The following is a 19,921-nucleotide window of genomic DNA, read 5'->3' as shown; positions in this document are numbered from 1 at the left end:
AGAGTGTTTTGCCTCAGCTCTGGCAAACCATAAGCTAGGAAGACTATGGAGAGGAGGAGGGGGAGCGCATAGAGTGACCACACCCATTTTGGACTCCAGCCCCACCCATCATTGTCATGCATCCCCTGAAAGTTTACCCCCCAGGGATATGACCCTGGTGTCTTATTATCCAGCGTGATTGCAGCCCTACTCTACTTCAAGAGAACAAGTCATGGGTAAGAAGAAGAGGTGCGAGGGCCCAGAAAAAAAATCTAGGAAAATTGGAGGGAGGGAAATTGGTCCAGATATAACTGAGGAAGTACAAGCATGCAGAGGAAAAGGCCCTTCACGTACTTCACTCCATTGGCCATGAGGGCAGCCATCGCTCGTGAGGGAGTCACATTCTGCGCCATGATGCCCAAGCACTGATCAGCTGCTTTCTGGATGAATTCACTAGTATCGCCTGCCTTCTGGAGAAGGACCCGAGAAATCTCTTCAACCTCTTGGTCCATATGCTTCTTCATGGCCTTGAAGAGGTCAGCTAGGGTCCCGATAGCAAACCGAGATACTTTCGACCGGAGGTTGCTAACCTGGCAATGGAAACATTACAAGCTGAAACGTTTGCGCATTCATGTGATCCTGTTTGCTGCTGCAAATGCTGACACGCCAACCAAAGGCAAGACAATTTATTTGTAATTGTCCACAAAATGCCACACTTCTTATCAAAGTGTGGATAATAAACCAGGATGTGCCAATCAAGTTGAGTCACTCGCAGTGTACATCTGCATTGCCTTCCTATCAGGAATAGGAGAAACATGGAATTGTTTCAGTTTTGATAATGGCTCCATCTGAATGGGCACCACGACCTGCAGATCTAACCTAAGGAAGGAGAGTACTAAATCAGGAGCACCTAACCATCATTTAAAACATATGCACGCATAAATGCTTAATATAAATAAAATAAATAATAAAGTCAGGCTTGCTCACTGGTTTGAGCAACTAACGAACTTTTTGCTGCTGTGCTCCACATGAGAGAAAACAACAAAAGGGGGCGCATTGGAAGATGGCTGACAATAACATCTCTCCGACCCACACGAGGTAATTTGGAGGCTATGATGGGGGTAATTAGCCTCCTTAACCCCCCCCCCGGATTGTGGGGGGGACGGCCCTTGCCTGCTGTGCCCTATACCACCCCCGAATTTGTGGGAATGGGGGCACTAGGCACAAAGCCCTCCTGTGGGATTTCGGCACTCCTGGACGCCGTCCCTGATTCGCGCCACTAGCTGCAAGAACTTCAAAAGAAACAATTTGGATGAAAGGAATGCACATATTTCAAGAAAGAAGGGGGAGTAAAGACTGCTAACAGAAGAGATCTCTGACAAAACAAGATAAGAATAAAACATGAGAACACACGCCAAGACAAGGTACGGCAAATGACTGATGGGGGAGGGGAAAAAACTTTCCCTTCTTTTCTTATGTGATTAAACAAGAATCCCCTCCCTGCACGAGTCAGAAATGTCGTTTTAAGGACTTAAGCTGTGGATTTAAGGCTGTGTGGAGATAAACTTTCGAACCAAAGCACGTTTAAAGAAGAGCGTGGAATGTGTAAGAGCTTTGGAATGACGCAGTTAAAAATGCCGTTGCCATATTGGGAAGCTCTGTTGGAGGTCTTGAGTCTGGGAGGAGAAAGAGAGAAATAGAGCTGTTTATATATTGTGGGTTAAACTCCTCAGTGGGACTTAAGAGCGACAGTTTTACGAGACTATGATGGAAAGAGTGATGTTATCTATGAAGGAGATGATATATGGAAACCATCTCGATTTGAGGATTGGAAGAACGGAAAATTCACACAGGACTATTATTACTATTGGTGTTTATCGGCTTAAGGAGACTATCAGAAGAGATCATAAAGAAAAAAGAGAAAATATATGAACAAGATGCGATGTGGAAACAACAAGATAAGATGGGATAGAATTATGAACTCTGTTTGGACTGATTTGGACTGATTTGGACATTAACGCAGCAGCAAGAAGATGATCAGAATTCCCCTTCGGATCTTGAAATATGGGTCCCCCCAACAAAATTTAAAATTCGGCTATGTAATTCGGAATTTATGTGATATGATTTAATTTGATGTGATTGGCCAGTTAATAAAAATTATTTTTTTTAAAAAAGAGAGAAAACAACAAAAATATCATTATTTGTACCCCACCCATCTGACTGGGTTGCCCCAGCCACTCTGGGCAGCTTTCCTCACTTTTACACACACAATACTTAACAGGAGCTGAATGTCCTGACAGGTGGGGTGAGCGGCCAATGCCTGAAAAGAGCTGTAAATATTTATCAGTCCTAATTTCTTATATTACTTTTTAAAACTATGAACCGGAAAAAGGGGGGATTTCTGGAAGGGAAGTAAGCCATCCATTTGTCTTTCTATGTATAAACAGACACCCTGCCGTTAACACTTTGCTTGTGTTTTGCAAAGTGGGAGGGTTTGAATCCCACAGAACTGAATCCCACATTCAGATAATTAAAGTTTGAAGATGCTCCAACCTTCCCATTAACAGGGAATCAAGTCTACATCCATGATAATTTCAGAGAGAAGCCAGAGACCACAAATTACACAAATGGCCAGCCATTATTTGCTGCAGATGACAGAAGGCTTAATGGCCTTGCCAACTTTGCTATGTTAACAGCCCAGTCGGCTGATCAAACAATGAGCAAGTGTAGAAATGGCCCCTGTGGCTTCTTTTACCTCCTGCTTTTTATTAGAAGGGTTTAAAATGAGAACAATAAAAACCTCTCCATTAAGCGATCAAATAAACAGCAAAGCTGTTAAGAGTGGCCGTTGGGTAAATAAGCTCCCTAGAATCCAAGAATTGGCTGCCTCACAGAGTCCAGCACATAACGTATTTGGGTTTGGGAAAATGTAGGTAGCTCAGATCAGCTTTTGTTCTCCCTTTTTCTGGGTGGAAATAGAGGAAGCATTTCAGACAAAGAGATGCAGTTGATAGAAGAGACAGAATCAACATGGTTGGACTTGCAGGTTCTTCTGTGAGACATGCTGAATTTGGGTTTCAACAACTATGTACAAAATGCATGTACATCAGGTCAGATACGAAAGCTACATATATGACTAAACTGTATCTTTCAACCCACCTCCGATATACATCAGAAAGGCCCTAGTCCTTTCCTAAACACTGCTTTAAGTGAAGTATACACATTTGGGTCCTCAGTAACTGACATGCTTCACGGATATTTGAGTACAAGAACCCAAGTACATTTCTCTTTCTTCTTCATTCCTTTATTTTAGACAGATATTTGCCACTTACATTTATACATAAAATATATTTATTATATAAAACCATGGCAGAATCCAAGATGCAGAGGCCATAGCTCAGGAATGAGGAAACATTTTCAGCCCAAGACTGCATTCCCTTCTGAAAAACTTTCCAAGGGCCTCATGACGGTAGTGTGAGGGGCCAGAGGCAAAAGTACTTGAAGCAATGGATGGAAAATTTACCTTTGCACATTTACCTTTCCTACCTTAGTAGGATAGTTTCTGCGTACACATCTCTATATTCTCCATGGAGACACACAAGAGGCATTATCAGTGCATTGCTCATGTATGCAAGTTTCTCAGAAGGTCCACATGATGCCTGTCCTCTTCAAAAGGCCACCCCATATATTTCCTCCATTTACCGTATTTTTCGCTCTATAAGACGCACTTTTCCTCTCCTAAAAAGTAAGGGGAAATGTGTGTGCGTCTTATGGAGCGAATGCAGGCTGCACAGCTATCACTGAAGCCAGGAGAGCAAAAGGGATCGATGCGCACCGATCCCTCTTGCTCTCCTGACTTCAGTGATAGCCACGCAAAGCCTCTTGAGCGTAGTCAGAGCGCTCCTGCCTCTTTGCTTAAGAGGCTTTGCATAGCTTTCTTGTTTCTTGTTTTCCTCCTCTAAAAACTAGGTGCGTCTTATGGTCGGGTGCATCTTATAGAGCGAAAAATACAGTAATTCAGATTTGCTGTTTCGGCGGTTTTGCTTTTTTGTTTTTACTTATTGGATTTTCCATTGAAACAGTAAATCCGGATTGTATGGGAAAATAATATGGGACAGTGTTTTGATAAGGATGACGTTTTCTGGACAAAACTTGCATGCCTCAGCAGCACTGAACAGATAATAGAAAGCCATGGGGAAGCACACCTACAGAAGTATGGTGCAGGGTGGACAGAAAAAAAGCCTCTGAAGATTGCTAACTACAGGTTACGATAGCTATTAAGCATCCGAGGATGGCTTCTAAGGTGACTCAGTGGGCCAGGCTCCCAGTGGACAGGAAAGTGGGACCTCAGCTCTTCCATGGATACTAACTCAACTTTTATTCTTTCACTCCATTGCCATTCTCCTTGCTAAAACAGAGTAAAAAGTCACTGAAAGCTTAAGTTTCAGAAGCAGACAGCTTTGTGGAAAGTGAGTAAATGCATGCAAATTTAATTAATTTGCATGGATTTATTTTGTGCTGAATTCCCCCCTCCCCCGTGCAGGTTATACACAGCTTATTAATTGCTTATTTTTCCAGTAGAGATAAGGAGCATATTGGGCAGCAATAGGTATAGACAGGTATAAAAGCTGCTCAGAGACCCATTGGCTAAATAAAAACAGATTGGAAAGTGTCAGGTAAGCCACAAGAGAAGATAGATTGGACATATGTTAAATGCACATTTCCCACCTCCTTTGTGGCTGCCAAGGAAACATCATGAAGTCTACTCTGGAGAACTTCTGAATGGCAGGTAGCCAAGCATCGGATGCTGAAGAGTCCTTTCTCCTTCAGATGCCTGAGAGGCAATTATCAGAAAGATGGAGGGAGAGAAGAGAAGGGAAATTATTGGTCTCGCCTGGCATTTTGCAGAAACAGGATTTCTCACTGCAGTAAAAGAGTCTGAAAATGAGATGTGTCACAGAAGCCACACATTGGGAATACAGAAAAGCAAAGGTGCTGAATTTTAACAGAAACTCTTATACACTATGGTTTTAAAACTACTATTGGGGAAAAATACATTCCACTGTGTGCTAGACAGAATCTCCTATGAATTAAGCTGAATATAAGAGTGTGATTGATTTACTAGTTCCACATGATAGGCTCCATCCTTGGAAAGGGCTGAAACCTGCATGGCAAGTTTTTCTCTTGCGAGACTCAAGAGGCGAAGCTTGTGGAGTCCCCCCCCCCCTTCTTCTTCTTCTTTTTTAGGCCAATAATCCCTCCCAACTCTGCCTTTCTGAATTAACAGCACCATCTGCAGGTGATCTGGCGACAAAAATGAGCACAGGTGACAAATTCCAGAGCAACAGCTGCCAGAAAGGTAGACGTGTTTGTACTCTTAGCAACAAGAAACAATATCATGGCACCTTAAAGACTAACAGATGGATTATAGCATAAGCTTTGTGGACGACGGCTCACATCATGAGACGTGTGAATTGTTGTCACTGGTTGGCAGATATATCCAATGAAAAAGAAAAAAATCATGTTAACTGTGAGGTCCAGCGGCAACGAAGACTGAATCTTCCACATCTTTTTGAAAGCACAGCTTTTATATTTTCATAGAAAACTAATGGTGTGTGTTAGGAAAGGCTTTTTATCAAGTTGTATATTTTAAAAAGTAGGATTATCAATGGGAATAACACACTTCAAATTAAATGTGGTAACATTGTGCAACTCGCTGGCATTATTACAATGTCTGGGGGTGTTAAGCAGGGGCATGGCCAGCGCTACTATTAGACAAAGTGGGGAAGCCACCTGAGGTAACTGATTTGGGGTATCACAAAATGGCAGCTAATTGTTATTTAATTATTATTAGATACTTACTGCCTGCAAGTAGGAGAGGTGCTTTGGGGAGTTTCTTCCTCAGGTGCCAATATAACTTGCCTGCCCTTGTGCTTAATGTGTATGAGGTGGGAATACTAGTGCTACTCTGCCTCAGGCAGCAACATCTCTTGGACCTGCCTTGGGCAAGATTGTATTCTTGCCCCCTTGGTGTTTATTTTGTATCTAAATGAACTTGACAATGCCCTTAACGTCACTCTCCAAAACTTGACAGCAGAGGCAATTGAGTCTTACTTTATTGGCTAATGATGTGGTCTTATTATCGTATTCCAGACTCAAGTCTTAAAAGGCTTTTTGGTCATGTTTTCTAAGTCCTGTACTCTAAATTGTACTGTACAGATAAATCAGGGGAAATTACAGTTAGCTGTCTCTGAAAAAGGTTTATTCAGTGGAAGTGGCTGCTTGGCAGCCAAATTCCAATCAAGAGCTAAACGCTGGCATTGCTCTTGTCTCACACATAGATTTCATGCTGTCGAGAAAGCCACTCAAAGCAGGACAACTCCACAGGGGTGTCAGCTATAAGAAGCTCATGGGACAGTATTTGACTGAACAGTTCCACAACTGCAAGGACTTTCAGCTGCCCAGTGGAGTTTCCCTGCCCTCTCCTCTCCCCGTATGTCCCATGTGAGACCTGTAGATCAGCTCCCAAGGATTGGGGAAGACCCTGGAACTGGTTTAGGGGCAGCACAAGGAGGACAAAGAAGTTCCAGCTACACCTCGTTTCCCTAGCAGAACTTTTTAGCTGGACACCGTCCATGGAGTTGAATTTAGGGTGTGGGGTTTAATGGGGCTGGGTGAAAAAATAGGAAGGGAGGCCCAAGTTGGGCTGCCTTGACATTGCCCACAACCTTTTGAAACAAGCTCACCGTTTTCCCAAACTGGGCTTGTGAAAGTCCACCATCAATTTGGTATCCTCTGTGGGTTTGTGGGAGGGAAGGAATGAGACAAAAACAGACGGAGTGTGTGCTGTCTGGAAACCAGAGGAAGTGAATTTGAATCTCACTTTATACTGTAGCCTTCATGCAGCCACAAGGCCACTCGCCTAACTTTATGGCATGAGGCACAGGGGGAAGGTACAGTTTTCTCTTTCCTTACCAATCGTTGCTATTGAGCCACTTCAGAGCATCGACCAGCCCCTGCTCTGGGTAAGACAAGGGTCTTATTTCTAAGGCATCTCTATTTACGAGGTCGTCATCCCATTCCGGAGAACCCTGGAGGTTTGCTGGCAGGGAGTTAGCTGTAAGCATGAAGCAACAAAGCCAGGCATATAAATGCAATTAACACTGGCAGTCAGGAAATTACAATTAACGCTACAAATAAGTTGTTGTTATAAGGAGTCATATTTCATTTTACTGTTCCCATGGAGTTGTAGATGCATATCTGAATTGCATTCCATTGAAAGGACTGCAGTGAGAATAGACCGTTTTCACCGACGTGCGTATTGGGCTGAACATCCCATTTACTCCGAGTCCCATGAGTGGCTTCTCTAGTGGGGGCAGAGTTGCACCAGGCAGTGGAAGCCCACTCTGCACCATCCCACCTTTGCACTATGTCCTATTGGTGACATCTGGCTGATCTGCAACATTGAAGAGGCATCTCACATTTGGGCTTGTTGTTCGCCCAACAATTATACCGCACAATACCATATCTGTTTTTAGAGAGGTATAACTTTCCAGGAGGACCCGCTGAAGTGCCGACATAGCATTAATATCAAATCATCCTGGCAGCCTGCTTTGACTGCAAAATCTAAAGCATTTCACGAGACAAGGTGATACAGCGGCAGGCCGAAGCAAAACAATAATAATCACTATAAAGCTTTCTATGGACAGAGGAGAATGCTGAGTCATATGCTATTTGCACAGGGACCTTGAAAGGGCAGGAGAAGCAAGGAGAACTCCAGAGGTAAATAAATAGAGGGTAGTTATCTCTTTAATACCAGGTGACTCAGTAGAAGATGGGGAAAATGGAAGAGATGAGGAGCAGTTCACTGTACAAAGGCAAAGTTTGCATTCACTTTGGCCCTGCTGAAGACTCTCTTGTGGCCCTTGGAAGGTAGCCCAGAAGCAAATGTGGCCCTCGTGCTGAAAGAATTTCTCTGGCCATGCCTTACACACTTCCAAAAGGAAAGGGCCACAAACAATGAGGGGGTGCAAATAGAGAAGTGGCTGCAACCAACCTGTTGGCTTTCTGTAGTAGTGTAATAGATAGGGAGTTCCTAAGGCAACCTGTCTGTTTTCCATATTTGCAACATGAACCAATGCATGTTGGTTCAGCAACAGGGATTGTTTTATAATTTTGCACCTCATTTTATCATCCATGGTTGGAATCTTACGCACCAAGTTCTTCTGAGCTACCCAAAAAGTTTCAGGGCATGATCCTCCACAAGCAGGCCAGTCCTGTATTTGTTGCTTGTGATTTATTTATTCTGTTTTATGTAATATTGGAAAAAACTCAATACAACTTTCATTTTAAAAAAAATGTTTCAAGAAAAGATGATCTGAAAAACGCGAGTGAAAGGAAAAAGTGATATTGCCAGCTTGGCTGAGATTATAATACTTGAAGCAAGAAGTTTCTTTTCCCATTTATTTTTCCAGTATGCATTGTGGTTATGGGGGAGCCCTTGCTTGTGCGTGATACTTCTATCCAGAGCTGTTGACAACCATAAAAGCTGCATTTGTTGCTAGCCTGTTTTGTGCCTCACCTGAAGCATGCCTGAGGAAGCTACTGTCATGGTTGATGACGGGGATGCTGGGCAGAGAGGGCCTGTTCACCCGTTTCTTCAGGGACGTCCCAACAGGAGCTCTGCAGGGATTGCTCAGACTGAGGCCAACTGGGGTGGTTCCATTGCTTTTAAGTGGCCCGGAACCTGCAGAAAGTAATTCAGGGAAGTCAGCAGAGAGTGAAGGGAACCAGCAGCTGAAAGAACATAGGGCCAGTTCCAGGTTTGAGAGGCGCCTAGGCAAAATGTGTACTCAGGTGAGTCACCTTCTCTGGTGGTGGGCCCTGGTGGGCTTACCTGGTAGCAGTATGAACAGCAGCATGACTCCAAGCAAATCCTGAGAGGCTGGAACCCACTGTTTAAACTTCATTCCCCTGAAAGCCTGGACAGGGGAGACTACAATTGGTTTCCACCAGCAAGTAAGTACTTTTTTAGTCTTCCGGGCTTTTGGAGTTAACTATCATAATCTGAGGCCCTTATTTGTGTGCCTCCCCAACAAGAGGTTGCATGGCCTCCTGCTGTTGCTCTGTTTTTTGTTAACTAAGTGTTTTTAACATTTGTATATATTATTTGCTCATAGTATTTTTATGTATTTCTGTAAACCACAACACATCACTTGATGGGGATTATGTTTCTTCTAAGAAGGAGGGCACTCCACAAATAATAATTTCAATGCATTGCTTGAAACCGCCTTGGAATCATATTGACATGGTGAAGTGTGCTCTGCAAATTTGGAGAAATAATCATAGTAATAGTAATTGCATTTATGACCCACCTTTTTCTCCAAGGAGCTCAAGTACTAATAGACGTAGTAGCAGTAATAGTACAAGGACCCCTGGACTGTTAAGTCCAGTCAAAGGTGACTATGGGGTTGGGACACTCATCTCACTGTGTTTGGGAGACTGTGTTTGTCCACAGACAGCTTCCCAGGTCATGTGGCCAGCATGACTAAACTGCTTCTGGCTCAATGGAGCACCAGGACAGAAGCCAGAGTGCACAGAAATGCCGTTTACCTTCCCGCCACAGTAGTACCTATTTATCAACTTGCACAGGCGTGCTTTCAAACTGCTAGGTTGGCAGGAGCTGGGACAGAGTGATGGGAGCTCACCCCGTCGCGGGGATTCGAACCACCAACCTTCTGATCAGCAAGCCCAAGAGGCTCAGTGGTTTAGACCACAGCACCACCCGTGTCCCTACAGCAGTAATAGCAGTAATAGTAGGCACTATGGGACTTTGAACGATATGCAAGAAAAGCCCCACCACATACACCCAGCTCTCTGGGGCTGACAATTCTCCATCTCCCACCCACAGTAAAGAGCAAGAGCAAGTGACCTTGCACCAGAGCCTTGTTCCGGCAGAGTGCTGACTCTGCCACTTTCTCTGCTGCTGCTGCAGACCTTTGTGGAGTTTATACTGCAGCACAATCACTGCATGTCAGTTGCAATCAGATCACTTAGGGAGCTCTGCCATAAAACTTCCTCCTCCCCCATCTTAAATATGCACTCCTATTGTAACAGCTTGGATATTTCATCTGAAAAGCATCACATCTCAAGGGTGTGGAGGGTGTTTAAATCAGGGAGATTCTTACTGTATGGCTAAGTGCTTCCTGTGCATGAAAATTTCCTCCTGGCTATAGTTTATTTAATAAAATTATAAATTTTGGCGAACAGCATCTGCGTTGCTTGACTGTAATTGCTGCAGGTATACTGAAATATGGGTGTGTTTCATAGTGATGAGAATAGATCTCCATTCAACATGGTCCAGGAACTAGAATATTATAACAGGCTACCTTCTTAGACAGTCTCTCCATTGCTAGGGTAGCTCCCTTTTTAAGTGTACCTTTTGTGAAGTGCAGTGAAATCGTTGATGAAATACACTGTATAAGTGTCAAAGTCACAGATTGTTCAGCATTGTAAGTGCATTATTCCAATATTGTTCATGTCTACCAAAGTACACAAGGACACATCTCACCTTTTCCCTAAGAAAAGGGTCATGTTCAGTGAAGACAACGGGGTTGTGGGAGCATTTCAGAGTTCACCCGGTGCTGCAGCATTGGCCCAGTTCTCACATAGGAGGTGAGGAGGCAAGTCTGTATGTAGACTATATCACTGCAGGCTGCAGTGGAAGACAGAGGAGGCTCACATGACTGCTACTCTATACACCAGGGATGGAGAAAATAGATGCTCCAGAGGTTCTTAGAGTCAAACGCCCATCAACCCCGGCCATCCCAGTCAGGGGTTCTGGGAGATGTCTTCCAATAACATCTAGACAGCCACACTTCCCTGGGAATAAGCCCCACTGAACTCAGTGGAACTTACTCCCAAGCAGACATGTGAATGCTCCTCCATAACCTCCACTCACAAAGGGGGCCTCTGGGATGTTAGCTTTTCAGGCAGCTGTCATAGACAGGGGAAGGTAGCAACCCTGTAGGTCACCTTTTTCTTCTTCTCCTGACCTACACAGTGTGCATCTGATCTCTGAAAGGCACGTTAAATGAAGGCAAATGAAATTCAGGGTGATGCAAAATGCATACGAAATCTGCATAACGAGCTCCTTTTATTTCTCAAGTCGCCACATACCTTCACGAGCAGTTTTCTGTAGATGCTCTTCGAACTTTGTCAGCCTTTCCTTCTCTCTCTCTCTTTCCTTTTCTCTTTCTTTGCGCAAAATCTCTATCTCCTTAAACTGCTTCTGGCGCAGTTTCTCCTGAGCTGACTTTGATATGGTCACGTGGATCTGGACACAATGAAAGCAAAACGCAGTGCATGAAAAATAAGGGACACGTGTGTTGTTCTACATTAGGGATGGAAGAGGACTCTATTTTAAATGTATCTATACATGGAATTTGGTGCTTCCAACCTGATCAAGCTTTGACCACAAAGGACCACCTCTTACACTGAGCATTTGCTTATGTCTGAGCTGCTTGCACATTATCTTTTTCTTTTCCTTTTTCTAAAAAGCCTGCATATTTATACACAAAATTATATTTAAATTTATAAACAACAATATGTATATATTGTGTATATATAACATGCATAAAAGAGTCAAGCCTCATGCAGGACTGGATTTTTGCTGTATTATGGTATAAGTATTCTTACTTAAGTTTCTCGATACGATATATCAGTAGTTGAATTTATCTGTTTATGTGTTGGTTCCCTTAGGAAACCTGGACTGTATACACATATAAACATTCATGTAATATTATATTTATAATAATGTGTATAATATGTGAGCGTTGTTTGTATTATTTAGTGGAGCTAGTAAAAAAACCCCTCACTTCTGATCAAGCTCAAGGAGCAAGACAGGAGTCAGGAAAAAATATTGCACAGATAAGCTCAACACCAAGAATTTCATAAAATTCCATCCCTACTCTACACACATGAGGAATCTCTTGGCGTAATGTGATTCCACAAACCCAGACAGAACTCATCCATTTTCTTGAAACCTTATTTATTAGAAAGTAAGATAAATATTTCATCAAAATGGAGGATGTGCTAATTTTCTTGTTTTTTCTTCAGTGTAGCTACTTATATTGAGTATGTAGGAATGCTATGGGTTTCACCAGGAAACATAGTTAAAATAAAAGCATGTCTGATGTGTTCAGTAGATGTCTTTGCTTGACAAGCTATGTGGCCAATAAAAAGATAATGCCCTCCTTATGAGCTCCTGGCTAATCCATAGAAGATCAAAGATCATAGAATCAAAGTTGGAAGGGACACTGAGGATCATCTAGATTAGATCTCACGTGGTTTTCTTTCTTTAAAAGTGGCTGCCCCTCCATTCCCCCAAATACGTCCACCCCCAACTTAAAGCTCCTTCCTGAAGCTGGTTTTAGCCACCGAGAGCTACATGGGGTACCTGTTAGGAGATAAAGACTCATATGAAGGAAGAGAAGCAGGGGTCTTGAAGTTGACCATCAACTGTGAGCACCTGAGCAGCAGGCATTGCAGGCACACAGGTCACCTGGGGCATTTAAAGCACATGACTTCATAGAATCGGAGAATTGGAAGGGACCCCAAGGGTCATCTAGTCCAACCCCCTGCAATGCAGGCATCTTAGCTAAAGCATCCATGACAGATGACCATCCAACCTCTGCTTAAAAACCTCTAAGGAAGGAGAGTCCACAACCTTCCTGGTGTTTAGTTGGAATCTCCTTTCTTGTTATTTGAATCCATTGGTACAGGTCCTACCCTCCAGAGCAGGAGAAAAGAAGTTTGCTCCATCTTCCATGTGACAGCCCTTCAGATATTTGAAGGTGGCTAACATAGTTCCTCTCAGTCCCCTCTTATCCAGGCTAAACATACCCAACACTCTCAACCATTCTTTATAAGGCTTGGTTTCCAGACCCTTGATCATCTTGGTCACCCTCCTCTGCACACATTCTTATTGTCATTAATTGAACCCAGAACCTTCTGCATGCAAATCAAATGTTCTACTGCTGAGCTACAGTTCTTCCCCTTGTAGTTTGCCCCCCAGCCCCAGCTGCATTTAGCAGGGAGGAAACAGCATTGGGAACCTGATTGTAGATTTCCCACAAAACATCTACAGGCAAGTCCCAGTTTAGGTGCATCTGAATGACTTAGGATCATGCGCACACGCACAGCACTGAATCTGGAAGTAGCCCCAAAACATTACGAAAAGGGGTGGAACGGGACAGCTTCTGCATGCTCTGCCAATGCTTGTGGGGGTCCAAAATGGAACCCCTGCACAAAACAAGGATTGCTTGTAATTTGTTGGATGCAGCTGAAAGAGAAAGCACATGTGTAGGCAGATATTAGGCAGAAGACTTGGGGTGGGGTTGGAGACTATTCTATAAGATGAGAAGCAGGAAATTTTCAGAAAAAGTAGGGCATGCGGCCTTATATTATTTATATAATTGATTTCACATATAGTTTCAGGCTGATATTTTAAAAAATGCTGAACCAATGCTTTTTCAGTCCAAGAAAGAGAAAAGTTTTAGCAAGCACTATTCTGAACAGATGATAAAAGAATCTGGCTTGAGCTATGTAAAAAAAGGCAAGCAATTTATATTAGCAGGAATGTAGAAGGGCAGTATTACTTGAGACCAGATCCTCAGAAATCGTTAATGAATTCCTTTATCCCTAAACTTCACTTTGAATGCCCCTTCTGAGGTTTATGTATCATTTTGTCACTGCAGGAAAACATGCAAGAAATTAAAGAAGTTTCCGAGGCTCTTTCTGCAAAATCAGTTTAATGCAATAAAAACACACTTGATTTCTTCTAGCTGCATACAATTTGTACATCTTCCTTCAGCGTCCTCTTTTGGTTTACTACATTTGTTTCCCACCCTTCCTCCAAAGATCTCAGGGCAATGTGCACAGGGTTCTCACTTTTAATCCCATGAGATAATTTAGATGGAGTTTAGCGCTTCCAGGCAGGTGCTTAATATTGTAAATGGGTCATGGAGATATCACACATGGGTCACTGGCAATAGGAGTTTTAATTTATCAGGCTTGCGGAGCTCTGTTGCATGAGTCTGTGCAGCTCTAAAGGTGATTACAGATGAGGGATTCTCACTGGAAAACATCCCCAGGTACCTGACAATTCAAGTCATTGAAGGATGGGTCTGATCCCTACAATTCCAAACCTGCATGCTTAACTGCAGTGGCATCGTTTAAAAAGCAATAATCAAATGTCACTCACAGTCACCCTCGCTACTGCTTGCTAACTTACCATACCTTTCCCTTGGCTTAGTTAAATACACATCACCGCACCAACGTGCCCTCATTAGAGCTAGAAAGGGGATAGAAGGCGCATACCCTTCCATTGCTCTCCTTCCACTCGTCATCTTTCAAAAGGCAAGGACTTGAGAGCTGGCCCCCTTCCTTAGCCAGACCGGGAGAGGAGGTGGTTAATGGCAGTACGGATTCCAGTGGACACCCAGTAACCTTCAAGGATGCAGACAGGCCATTTCTGAAAGAGGGTTCCGGTGCACTGGTTTCTGATGAGCCAATAAAGCATAAGAAACACGTTAGCATGGGCAGCGAGCATGTATGAAATAACAAGTGTTACTGTGGAGAGTGTGAGCCAAGAAATTACACAATGTATTAATGTAAATCGAGAGGCTGTGCCAAGGAGATACTCCACTAGATTGAATCACTCCCTGTGTAGATGGACTCAAAGAGGGGTGTGTGGTGTGTGTGTGTGAGAGAGAGACAGAGACAGAGAGAGAGAGGGAGGCAGACAAAGGCCAAATGAAAGAGCTGCCCTCCTTGTTCCCATTTCCTGTCAGCTGTGGGTTATGCTATTACAGTGGTACCTCGGGTTAAGTACTTAATTCGTTCCTGAGGTCCATACTTAACCTGAAACTGTTCTTAACCTGAAGCACCACTTTAGCTAATGGGGCCTCCTGCTGCTGCCATGCTGACGGAGCACCATTTCTGTTCTCATCCTGAAGCAAAGTTCTTAACCTGAGGTACTATTTCTGGGCTAGCGGAGTCTGTAACCTGAAGCGTATGTAACCCGAGGTACCACTGTATTACCTTTGTAAATAAATTATAGTAGTCAAGTGGGACCTGTAACGAAATATGTTGCAATGTATCCTCACCTCTGGAAAAGCCTGTTCCTTTTTCGGGGCTCCAGCCAATCAACCAGTCATGCCCTCCTACAGCACGCCATTAGGAACATAGAGAACATAGGAAGCTGCTTTACACTGAGTCAGAACATTCGTCTATCGAGCTCAGTGTTGTCTGTTCTGACTGGCAGCAGGTCCCCAGGCTTTTACAATCAGTCATCTCGCCTAGTCCTTGCTGGAGATGTCAGATATTGAACCTGGGAACCTTCTACCACTGAGCTACGGCACTTCCCCTACCTTGGTTTTCCTGGTTTTCTTTTCCAACTAACTCTCTGCATTCTGTGGCCACTGAGCATGCACCATCCCCTTTAGTTTGCAAGGGCTTATTGTGAGTCGAGGACCCGCCACCCGCATAGGATTATAATAAGACACAAAGACACATTATTTTTGGTTAATTGGCAAAATAAGGCCACAACTTTATTGGTTACAGCATGTGAGTAGTATTGGCTTAGGCACTGGATAAAACAGCAATACATGACTCCACCCCGCTCAGCAGGGAGTCATTTCAGGGTTAACAACCAGTGGGAGGAGCTTGTTGATGCAAATACAACTGGAAGCTTCCCCATGATGTCACCAGGGCCCTAGCCACCAGCAGGGCATCGGACAGGATCCACGACCGCCGGATTCCTTTAACAGAATACCCAAAATAGGAGGGGTAGATGATGGGCATACTCAATCCTCCAACACAGTACACATATTCCAATGCCTAACCGCCAATACCAGAAAGTTGTGACGAATTGCTACGAGGTAGGCGAAAAAACCAAGAGGCTGGTGCCAATTTGCCAAATGGATAAAAAAGTCCTACCAGGTCCCTTGGGCAACCAAGGCAACCAACCTAAGTCCATAGCAAGGTCAATATGCAGAGGAAACTGACCTAAAGGGAGGGAGGGCGGGAGATCCGATGCAAGCAGGAACAGACTGGGGACAGAGCGCTGCCACGGCTCCGTAATGCAGCTAACCCCGCCCACCAGCCAGCCCTACTGGCCAGCTGAAGGGCTTGGTCGTGGCAGCGGGGCAAATCAGAAGCAGGGAGCCGAATACGCCTCCCTGCTGCTGCGGGAAGTTGCTCCCACTCACAACCCCTAACCCTCCGGGAAGAGGAGAGGCCCTATAAAACCTCAGGAGTCCCCAAGCATGCCAAGAGCAACCTGCTGTTTCTCAGCGGCCCCGATTTGACTCCATTTCTACCAGTACTCACCACGTGAGTTTCCTACCAGAGGGATGGTGTTGTGCAAAGAGTTCTGCTCACCCCATCTAAAAAAGATATGATGTTTATCTGGCAATCCAAACAAGGGGATGAAGCAGCTTCCCTGCATGAAAAGACTAAAGTTTTTGTGCGTGCGTGAGTCACCTTGCAGGGGGCGGGAGAGAAGGATGTGGGTGCATGATAGAGGTTTATAAAATTATTAATGGTGTGGAGAGCGGGCAACAAGATGAGAGGAGCAGTTGTTACTCGCTCACTAGTATGCACTCACTCATAACATTCGTGAATAAAACTGACTGTCAGTATAAAAGATAGCACTCCGTGTAGCATAATTATGTTAGGTCACCATGAAAGCACTCTTATACCACTTCACAGCTCCCCCCCAAAAAAATAATCATGGGAACTGTGGTTTGTTAAGGGTGCTGGGAATTATAGCTCAGTGAGGTGTCTTGTAACACCTTTTAGCACCCTTAACAAACCAGGAATCCTTGGGGAAGAGGAGCCGTGGCTGCTAAAATGGCGTAAAAGTGCTTTAAATACGTGGTGTGAATCAATCTCTAGTACTGGTGATTGAGGACAGGGCTTTCCATGGCTATTGTAAACTCCATGTTCAGAAGCAGTTTCCTTTGAACAACAGATACTGGGTACAGGCTGTTGCCTTCACACATTAATCATGAGCTCCCTGAGGCTGGCTGCTGTGAGAAGGAGGATGCTGGGGTAGAAGGACCCTTGAACTTATCCATCAGGCTTTTTCTTTCACTCTTTCTCTGATTTTGTGATTGAACTTGGTTCCATATGAGCTACTTCTGATTCCATCAACTGGAGTTAAAATGAGCCTTCATTTAGGAATAGTGACTCATCAGCTTAGGTAAATTGGTTATTTTCCTTTTTGAGGCAGAGAGCTCAAGCTCACACCTTTCAGCTGTTTGTTCCTGGGGATAATTATTTCTTTCAGCTATCTCTCTCTCTCTCTCCTGAGATAACTGCTTTGAGGAGACAGTACCTTGAAGATATCAGTCATACTCCTACTTACATTTCCTCAAGTATTTGCTCTTTCTTGATGCCCATCCCCACAGACTAACTACTGCAAGTAGCCTCTCCCTTTGTCCTGTCAAGAACACTTCAATTGTATTGTATACAGAAGCCTTCACCAACCTGGTCCCCTCTAGATATTTTGGACCACAAGTCCAATCAGCCTCGGCCAGTGCTGGCTGCAGCTGATGGGAGCTGTAGTCCAAAACATCTGGAGGGCAAAAGCTGTCAAAATTTGATACCAGGCTAGTCCTTGCCTGGGCCAGCTGTATTGAGTTATGTTGATTGCCCATAATATGTCTTGTATTAATACGTGCAGTCTTCCTTAACTTCCCTACGACTCCCTATTCACTTAAACTATTTTCAGAGGCAGGGCTGGCCCAAGGCATTTTGACACCTGAGGCAAACCACAAAATGGTGTCCCCTCAACCAGGCAAGGAGGGATGATTGAAGGTCTACATCAAGAACAAGGGAAGGGGATAAAGATCTACATCAGGAACAAAGATGGGAGGAGACCATTGCACCTTTAGAGGCAGTGGGCAGGGGGCTGCTGAGGAGACAGAAGATCCAGCCTCCAGGGAGTATGCCATAGCTGTCACTGCTACCAGGGAACAGCAGGTGATGCACTTCTTGGAGGTTGGATCTGCTGCCCCTGTAGACACTGCCATCTGTGGTGGTTGCCTCATCTTGACTCATGGGTGGGTTGGCCCTGTTCAGAGAGGTGGTCATGTTAGCTTTTTATTTAGGTGCTGTGTACAATTTACAATTGATGTGGATATTTAGTGCTTAGGTCAGATGGAGAAAGCTCTAATGGCCACACTGCCAAAATGAATAGCTTTTTCTCTCATCCATGCAGCCCTTTCAAGCGTCTCTGTTTTCCAGGGAGTGTCCTGGATTTACAGAAGTTGTCCCAGTTTCTGATTTAATCCCACTTTTCCTTAGGACATCCCTATTTTCATTGGAGAAATGTTGGAGGGTATGTCCATATAGATTATGCTTCTCACATATATACAGATAGGCACATGCACACACACACACACACACACACACACACACACACACACCTTAATAATTAATAAACCAGATCCCATTTCTCCCACCCAGCCAAGATATTCCCTCTCTCCCAACCCAACCGCATAATAGACATGAACAAGGATGGACAAATTAGAGTAGGCCATGGGAAAGGAAGTGAATCTCCTATACAGGAACACCTTTGGTTTAATGTGTTAAATGAATCTCTGCCTGTTTATGAAGATACACTCCACAGGAATCTCATTTGAACCCAGCACTGCTTACATATCTAGGAGTCCATGGGCACCTGGCTGTGTGAGATTGCTGAGCAGAGTGTGCATTCAAAAAGTCTGATTTGGAGGAGTCAGTGGAAGTGGGAAAATGAACAAGGACCGCAAGAAAAACACAAAGGCCCAGATGAAAAATAAAGAGAGTGGGGTGGCTGCTTTGGGCTCTGTAGCCTGAAGCATCCCACTTCTGACCTTATTTAATATATTATTTCATCTCCTACTTTTTCAGGTTTGTATTACATACATAACAATATGCATTGGAGAGCGTCAGGATTTTGTTCATGAAATGATGTTTTCTCTTGTGCTGTGAGAAGATCCAGGGAAAATGCCCCTTTCTCTTGGATAGGGAATTAAGAGGTATTTTAACAGAATTCAGCTCTTTGAAGCGGTTGCCTCAATAAATCCCTTCCTGACACATCCCCTGAAGTGGGATAATTACCAAAGCTAGCAGCTCAGCCACCTTGATATTAGCACCTTTGACTAGGCAATCACCCCAGAGAGCAGAATGTGAAAGCCTCCATCTTAACACACAACCCAGGACTTGCTCTCCAGATGAGCTTCTTGTGGCACAGGGAACTAAGAGAGGCCATGCTTTAAAAAGCAATGAAGTCACTCCAGAAACTAATCGGAATTTACACAACAATGCTGCTTAAAAATCAATAGCGTTTTCTCTTATTCTGTTCTTACCAGCCTACTGAGTGCTTTTACTACTAAAGCTGCCACACAAAAACAATCACCTTCCTTGCTCAGCAGATCAACAATACATCTTCCCATGGCTGCTTTCTCCAACGTCACAAAGCCCAGCAGGGTGGCAACAGAAAGAGGTTCTTTCTATTTTATTATTTATTTTATGCTTTTATCACGTTTACATCCTGCCGTGCCCCCTAGGAGCTTAAGGCAGCACACGTGGCTATATTATAGCCTCACAAAATCCCTTTGAGGTAGATTAGGCACAGAGAGAGGGGTGGGGGAGAGCAATTCATATCTGAGCAGAGATTTGAACCCAAGTCTGCACTTTGACTGCAAGCTACACCATGCATGCTCTCAAGGCTGCCTCTTGCTCCCAAAAGCTAGACAGACTGAGGATTTTTGGGTGTGGGGAGAAGTTGCATTAGTAAAACTTTTCTCCAGTGTTTTTTATTTTGCAGCTGACATAGGAATGTGGCATTGACATGTACATCACAGTGACTGCCCCCTGTGCCCTCCCATGC

General features: G+C 44.0%; 1 protein-coding gene across 2 annotated transcripts in view; it reads right to left on the bottom strand.

Annotated features, from left to right (window-relative positions):
- Positions 1–19,921, bottom strand: part of TOGARAM2 (TOG array regulator of axonemal microtubules 2) — a 69,703-nt gene that overhangs the window by 15,630 nt on the left and 34,152 nt on the right. For both annotated transcript variants that reach the window (XM_053382973.1, XM_053382974.1), the window contains exons 8-13: positions 14,359–14,540; positions 11,158–11,314; positions 8,561–8,725; positions 6,955–7,096; positions 4,708–4,813; positions 334–569 (exon numbers count right to left, since the gene is read on the bottom strand). In XM_053382973.1, coding sequence (XP_053238948.1) covers positions 334–569; positions 4,708–4,813; positions 6,955–7,096; positions 8,561–8,725; positions 11,158–11,314; positions 14,359–14,540 — 988 coding nt within the window. The remainder of the gene's footprint in view (positions 1–333; positions 570–4,707; positions 4,814–6,954; positions 7,097–8,560; positions 8,726–11,157; positions 11,315–14,358; positions 14,541–19,921) is intronic.

Source organism: Podarcis raffonei, chromosome 3 (assembly GCF_027172205.1).
Source record: "Podarcis raffonei isolate rPodRaf1 chromosome 3, rPodRaf1.pri, whole genome shotgun sequence".
Lineage (NCBI taxonomy): Eukaryota > Metazoa > Chordata > Lepidosauria > Squamata > Lacertidae > Podarcis > Podarcis raffonei.
This window is presented reverse-complemented; position numbering and strand designations above follow the sequence as displayed.